Source organism: Pecten maximus, chromosome 16 (genome assembly GCF_902652985.1).
Source record: "Pecten maximus chromosome 16, xPecMax1.1, whole genome shotgun sequence".
NCBI classification, from domain to species: domain Eukaryota; kingdom Metazoa; phylum Mollusca; class Bivalvia; order Pectinida; family Pectinidae; genus Pecten; species Pecten maximus.
Window position 1 is genome coordinate 11,539,470 of NC_047030.1, and position 7,503 is coordinate 11,546,972.

General features: G+C 32.5%; 1 protein-coding gene across 2 annotated transcripts; it reads right to left on the reverse strand.

Annotated features, from left to right (window-relative positions):
- Positions 1-257: 257 nt before the first annotated feature.
- Positions 258-7,146, reverse strand: LOC117345123 (sushi, nidogen and EGF-like domain-containing protein 1). 2 transcript variants are annotated; one of them, XM_033908084.1, is made up of 7 exons: positions 6,828-7,146; positions 5,837-6,130; positions 3,971-4,063; positions 3,514-3,694; positions 2,294-2,324; positions 1,283-1,325; positions 258-392 (listed from the first exon to the last, which is right to left on the reverse strand). In XM_033908084.1, the coding sequence occupies exons 1-6, from the start codon at positions 7,017-7,019 to the stop codon at positions 1,292-1,294; spliced, it is 825 nt and encodes a 274-aa protein (XP_033763975.1). In that variant the 5' UTR covers positions 7,020-7,146; the 3' UTR covers positions 258-392; positions 1,283-1,291. The 2 variants fall into 2 exon arrangements, with proteins under 2 accessions (XP_033763975.1, XP_033763976.1); XM_033908085.1 differs by lacking the exon at positions 2,294-2,324 and having other exon boundaries at positions 6,828-7,145.
- Positions 7,147-7,503: the final 357 nt, after the last annotated feature.

The window sequence follows — 7,503 nt, forward strand, 5'->3', positions numbered from 1 at the left end:
CTATCTGGTGGTCGTATTTATGTTATATTGAATTAATTGGTGTGGTTTTGTATTGTTTAACGTGCTATCAGCAGCTATAGTTAGTTGAGGACGGCAATGTTCATATGAAACCCCTAAATAACTCGTTTATTAAAAAAATTGTTCAATGAATCCAATATTTCATAACCATTGTTGGATATTCAAGAAGTAGCATTTGCAAAGCGCACGCGACTAGACATCACAGAGGTATTGGTCTAAAACTCAACAAAGACGTGATATTTTACATTCCAGCAACACTTTAATTACACAAACATGACACCATAACATGGCATTGTCCAGTTATCTCCCATCAAACAATTCGAATGGACATCGTCACAATATCAACAGCCAGGGAAAATCTTCCGTACCGCAATCTGAAATCAAGTAGGGCAATGTTAATCACAGTCCAACAGCTGTGGTATGGTGCTGTTCTTAACAATTATTTTATTTTAATGAAAGTTTCGGAAGGAGTTATCTCACTTCAGATACTTGCTAATTTACATAATTCTTAATTGATAATTACCAGTCTACCTGCATGTAGGCTTTTATTATACACGCCTTTATCTATTTACTTACTTATTATTTTGTTTTGTTGTTATTTTTTTTTCACTGATCACTGATCACTAGTGATAAAAAAACAAATATTATATTTTACTCAAAATTTCGGAGTTATCTTTCTTCAGATACTTGCTAATTAATATAATTCATAACTGTTCATTACAATTACAACTGCGTGTGGTCTTTTCCTTTATTTACATGGATTAATTAATTGAACCTCGATTGTCATTCATGAAAAATAATTTTTGTACAAGTTGTCTTTCGTGTATCGCCTTGCTACAACTGCAATATTTACATTTTGAAAGGTGTGCTTAAGACACTGTACTTTCTCCACTTTATTTTAATTTTTATGATCATTATTTCATTTAAGCGTCTTGTATTGTCTGATAAGAGACAAGTTCATATACTTACGAGCTCTTATCCATAAATACAACATATGCAATTAAATTTACATCACGTGACTTGCATTACACTGTTCCTGTAAACAGAATTACTTTTAATAAAATAGTAATATAACAAATATATTTTGTTTGAATTACTATTTTTTATTTTATTTTTTTATAAAGATGATATAAGGCGAAATTTAATGATAAACAGGAATGGTTCAGATAATATAAAACGGTTTTTTTTGTTATAATATTGTATAAACGTTTGTGTAGATTAGTAATATCGATCATTGTTCCACATGCATGGAGGTGTATCTTACCATCATAATTCAAAATCCATGTACGTTAGGCAGGCACGGCAGCCTTTGAAAATAAAAAGATAAAATAAAGTTATGCATTTAAAATTCACACCAAATACACGTACAAAGGTTTTATTAGTTATAACGATATTATCAACATTATCCTTAAGTTGTTATATATATTGATTTGATTTGAACGTATTTTATTGGTTAAACACAATTGGTTGGACACAACTTTTTAACAACTTATAAAAGCCCTCTCCGCAAATATGTATTACAAAGAGTTTGATGTATGTTACTACATTAGGATATACTTTACTACAAATTAGGGCTCATAAACGATGTACACAATAAATTGAGAAACATCACCACTCACCTAGAAGTTTACGGAATATCTCAAATACAAAACACAACGTCATTATCAAACACACTTTTGTATTTAAAAAAATCTGTTGTCTTAGAATAATAGTTTTAATTAAGTTTTAATCTTGTGGAAAGAATATCACATTAAGTTATTCGACAGTGTTATTGAGTCACTGCTACTGTCAAAATTGTAATTAGAATTTCAATAATTAATTATTAGATAATATATAATCATATATATATTTGATATAAATATCTTCAACATGTTAATATTTTCTTCAATCATGTATTTCTAAGCAAACCAATAATCAAAACATCAACATATAAATAAACATTAAAACATGATATTTCCTTGTAGAAGAAGTGACGTTTGAAATAAGATCTGATAGAATAAATGTAATATGAAGGGTAGAAAATAGAACACAATATAACATTAAAACCAAATATAAAAATAGCATAGTTCCTTGTGTCAGAAAATAACGTTTGAAACGATCTTATATGATAAAATAATAAGTATATATACAACTATATGTAATAATTATAAAACGTATATATACCTGTATATGTAATAATTATAAAAAGTATCTATACCTGTATATGTAATAATTATCAAAAGTATATATACATTTATAATTATGTAATACTTTTATATCGTAAAGATGTACTTACCGTCCTTCACGGGCAAATGAGCAAAACGTGTCTTACAAAAAATGAAAAAAATAACACTCACCTTGTATATGCCGTCATCAAAACCAATTTAACCATCCGCAAATAGTATCAAATTATGTTTAAGCATTCCAACAAAAGCGAATAAATCATGAAGTTTAATAAATTGAGAAAAGTATGGTATCTTAAGCGGAAATAGATAAATATACAATTGTAGTAATCTATTACATTTCCTTTTCACATATTCATCATTGATCAATTAACATATTTGTCTGATATAGGATAATGAAAAAATAATACATAATAGTATAGCAAAGAATATGTTATTGTCATTTGTTATACTATTTATAATATATACAATATATTGCAAAAGATATAATTATGATTGGTTATAAGCACATGTTTATACAATGTATTGCAAAGCATATAATTATTTAGTTTTCTTCTCAAATGATATATAATGTATTACTAAACATTTATCTTTGGTCATATATAGAATATACAATTATTTCAAAACATATTTATCTTTGGTCACATAGCATATACAATTATTTCAAAACATATTTATCTTTGGTCACATAGAATATACAATTATTACAAAACATAGTTATCTTTGGTCACATAGCATATACAATTAATACAAAATATATGTAATCGTTATAAATGTGTAAGATACAACTGTATAATATCATGATATACACATTTAAAATGTTTTGCAAAAAGAAAGATACCTGATTATCAAAATAAGTGTCCTAAAATAAGTGTCCTAATTTAAAACTCTTAAAAAGGACGAATATTATTATCAGAAAAGAAATCGCCCTAGTAAATACCAAAGAGCTTCTCATATATATCATACATGTATATTCAATCAATCTTGAGGTTTTCCTCGGTAATTGGGGAAAAAATTCAAATATTGGTAAGTGCTGAAAGTTGTATCAGATATCTTAACCTGACAGTGACCCCAACAATTATCGTACAATTTACTGTGGTGACTTACTTTAACATCAAAATGCCACACATTGTACAGAACTGAATGAACAATAAACATGTAAGAAATTAATTGCCATGTTAAACTAATCATTATACATTCCTGTAATCCAAACCAATAACGTCAAATTGTCGGTTATATTTCAGAAATTGTGCTAGCGTTTAGATTTCGTAATTGTACAACACTCCCTACTGAAGATCCCTTTAACAACGACGGTTTTTGTGGAGGTACATACCTGTATTATTGTTATTATTTGTCAAGTTTTGATCAGCTGGTTGTATTGTGTCACCGTCGACGCGGAAGAGGAACTTGCCAGGAACCCCAACATTTGATCTATTGACTAGGTTGGTCACATCAGCAGAGAGGGACCCGTTAATAGTGTAGCTGTTTACCCCATCTCCAGCGTTAAATCCAACCTTATAGAACATGATTTTGAGAACTTAGTAAGGCGATGCCACTACATTGAAGGGGCGATATATAATTGGTGACGTCACTTATTCATTACGGTGACATCGCTTTACTGTTTAAAAATATTAAAAGCGTGTCAAAATTTGCAAACTCACGGTATCATATACATGTATATGTACACATACAATACACGGTATCGACCGTGGGCTGAAATTGTATACCAAGCCTCCTATGCACAAACAGTATTCACTAATAACATATTGAATACAAGGGTTTTAGCTTACCATTGCATTGCTAGCCCAGTCTAGTTTCAGGTAATGGAACATGACAAAGGATTTTGTACCATCAGTGGTAAGCACGATCTGAAAAGTATTTCTCTGTATCGAGAGAGAGAGAATGAGAATTTACTTTTCCTGCATTAACCAAAAACAAAGGATCAAGTCCTCGTCCGATTTCCTATTATTGTTACCGTACAAAACATAGGAAAATATAGGACCTTTGTATACCGAAATGACCGACATGGAAATAGAATACTTTTCAACATATTACGGGCAAATAATATTCCAAAATATAGCAAAATTGCTCAAAATAATTACAAATGTACTTTGATCAAATCTATGTTTGTTCAGAATGTCGTGTTACTCCATCGAACGAACCGAGTGTATTATGCCATCTGCAAGACAGGTTGGAATGCCAATAGCATTACCTACACTTTATGAAATACACCGATATCACCAGTCAAAAATGACTTAATGTCTAATTATCCTGTAAACATATTGTTTTATGTCTTTGATGTTTTAGATTTCCTTTGTATATGGATCATTTTATCTCGAAAGGCCAAGTGATATTTAACCGTGGTGCGGCGTCCGTCGGCCGTCTGTCTGTCGTCAAGTTCTCCATTAAACAACTTCCTCTCAAAAACCAAGCCTAGAATCCTAATATTTGGCTGGTAGGTTTCTAGGATAGAGCTCGACAAAAAATGACGTTAACCTATGTTTAACATCACAGGGTTCAAATTTCTTAAAAACCTCTAAAGCACTTTTTCATAGTTAACAAAAAGGCCTAAAATCATGATATTTGGCCGATAAGATGTTACTATGAATATGACAATATGAAAAATGACCTTGACCCATATTCAAGGTCAAAGGGGTAGGTTTGTTAAAATACTTAAATGAATTCTTCTGGTTAACCAAAATGTTCATTCCTGGGGAAGACATGACCTCAACACATATTGAAGGTCACTGTTGTCGAATTTATTAAAATATTGAAACGACTTCTTCTGATTAACAAAAAGACATACAATCACGATATTTTGTTTGTATGTTCATAGCATGGAACCCGGTATGCTTGTGAGAAGAAATTATCTGGACTCATATTCAAGGTCACAGGGGTAAAATTAAAATTATTATATATATATAAAAACAAAAACAAAAAACAAAGCAAAACAGAAAACAAAAAAACACACACATTCAGACGACTTTTTTGCATAAACCAAAGCTCTAGACTCATGGCATTTGACTGATAGGTTGATATGTTGTTGCTATGAATAAGATGTCCGACAAAATGTGCGAGTAACAATAATCTTTACCTATATTTAAGGTCACAGGGACAAATTTATTGAAATCTTCGAGCAATTTCTTGTGGTTAAGTAAATGGCATAGAATCATGATATTTGACTCAGGTTCCTGGGATAAAACCCGACGAAATTGGCGAGAAGAAATTATCTTGACCCATATGAAAAAACAAACTTTCAACGACTTCTTCTGCATAGAATCATAATATTTGACTGGTAGATTCCTGGGTTGGAGCCAACAATCTTTGCATAAAGAAATTATCTTGAACCGTATTCAAGGTCACAGAGGTCAGATTTGTCAAAGATATGGAAGTCTTCTGTTTAACTGAAAGGCCTGAAATCAAGCTATTTTAATTAAATGAAAGACAGAAAATCATTAAACAAGTGAATACCAGGTAAGCGATCCATGCCAATTGGACCTCTTGTTTTTTTAATCCTATAAGGCTATTTAATGTATAGAGTGAACGGAAAAAAGTAAATTTTGTGTTGTATTGCGTATATAGTATACAACTTTAATATCTGAGTATGACATCAAAATCCAGAAAGATGACATTCGGGATCAAATGTCAAATCTTACCAAGAGTAGATCGTCTCCTGAAGCTCCAAAATACGGTACCTCACTCCACGTCACAATGAACACCAGTGATGGACTGAAGTCGTTTTGATCCGAAAATCCTGATTGTATGTCTGTACCTGCTCGGTTCATGAGGTCTTGGCTTGAACTGAGCTTGTACCAGATTTCTCCTACATAAGTCGTAATAATGTCAGTCCAAAATACAGCTACCATCATAAAGTTATTACTAAGTGGAAACGCAGATGGGGTATATGTACTTAATGATCTTCCAAATGTGATATCTCCATTCGTGTTCACCTTCAATAAAGAAAACGTCAAAGAGAGTGTGTGGCAATTTAATCAAATGTTTATGTAACTACCTATAATGTCGTTTACGTCCATATTAAACCATGCTAAATAACAACCTATCGGGCCCTGTGCCAGCGCCAGATGAGAGTTGATGCAGCCCATCCGACAATAAGTCATTTCACTTTAGGGAAAGGAAAAGGGAAACGTAGACAAGATACGAACAACATATTTTACATAAATAACATTTAAAAAGAAAAGCAAATGTTCCTTGAGGGTAAGCGTCTTTGCCTCATCAACGATAGCCGAAACTTTTCCCCCGATATATTGTTTTAGCGGGTTCCTGAACTATGTAATCATAATCGCTCTTGGTCGGATTTAAATTCAAACTCAATGTTGTTATCTGAGAGTCAACCTTTACAGATAATGTGCTGAATTCTAAAGCGTGTCAACAAAGGGTTTCACAAAACACACATATAATATTAGCACATTTCAATACAAATTCTATTAGGCATCTTACAATTGTGTCCTCCTTCTAGGACTAATCAGTGATTATAAAGCCCTAAAGTGTTAATACCTAGGAGACGACTAAGGAAAAACAAAACAGGTCGAAGGAAATGTCAAAACCAGATCGGGTGGTGTAATACCCCCAAAATGCACTTTTAATAAGCAATGATTAAGGAAGCAGTATCGATAATGATTTACTTACGTAAGCCGAGGTTTGGGTGTTGTTGAAATATGGAAACGAAAACAGGATTTGGGACGAACTTCCATCATCATTAGGCTGTAAAAGCTGGTCATCTGTTGTTGTTACATTGTCGTATGGGTACGGGTAGAGGTCGTGCAAGGTCAAACTGACCACGCCACTAAGGCCGACAATGAGTAACACAAACACGACCATGGTCTGGTGAAGGACCCAACTGTACTGTACAGAGCAGCAGCTACCTCGTTTATATGTCAACTAGCGCTTACCTGTCGGTGTCTGATAGCCATCCAGGATGTTTCGTTAAAATAGTTAAAGGGTGTAAATGATACCTGCAAACTGGTTTTTGAAAATAAAGTTTACAATGTTATAGAAAGACCAATTGCCTAATACACACAAATGAAAATCAAGATCCTTTATCTTTGTTATACACACGAACATCATCTAAAAACAACATTTTTGATGTAAAGTTATCGGTGGTTTTTTTAATAGCAAGAATTTACGTGATACGTTTTGACTGCAGCTTTAGTGTCACCAGTCAGCTGGACACGATAGCTGGTCATCGAGCCCCAATATAACGAACTTCAAAAAAGCAGAGTTTAGTGGCATTGGAGACTTTGCGTGCCGACAAATTAGTGAAGAATTGTACACAATCACACCTATAAATACCACCATAGACAGT

Excerpts from the sequence above, each read along its gene's own strand:
- LOC117345123 (XM_033908084.1), bottom strand. The coding sequence starts at position 7,019 with ATGGTCGTGTTTGTGTTACTCATTGTCGGCCTTAGTGGCGTGGTCAGT. Across the intron at positions 6,131-6,827 it reads ACACCCAAACCTCGGCTTAC|GTGAACACGAATGGAGATAT; the intron begins GTAAGTAAATCA and ends TCTTTATTGAAG. Across the intron at positions 2,325-3,513 it reads AAATAATAACAATAATACAG|ACACGTTTTGCTCATTTGCC; the intron begins GTATGTACCTCC and ends ATTTTTTGTAAG.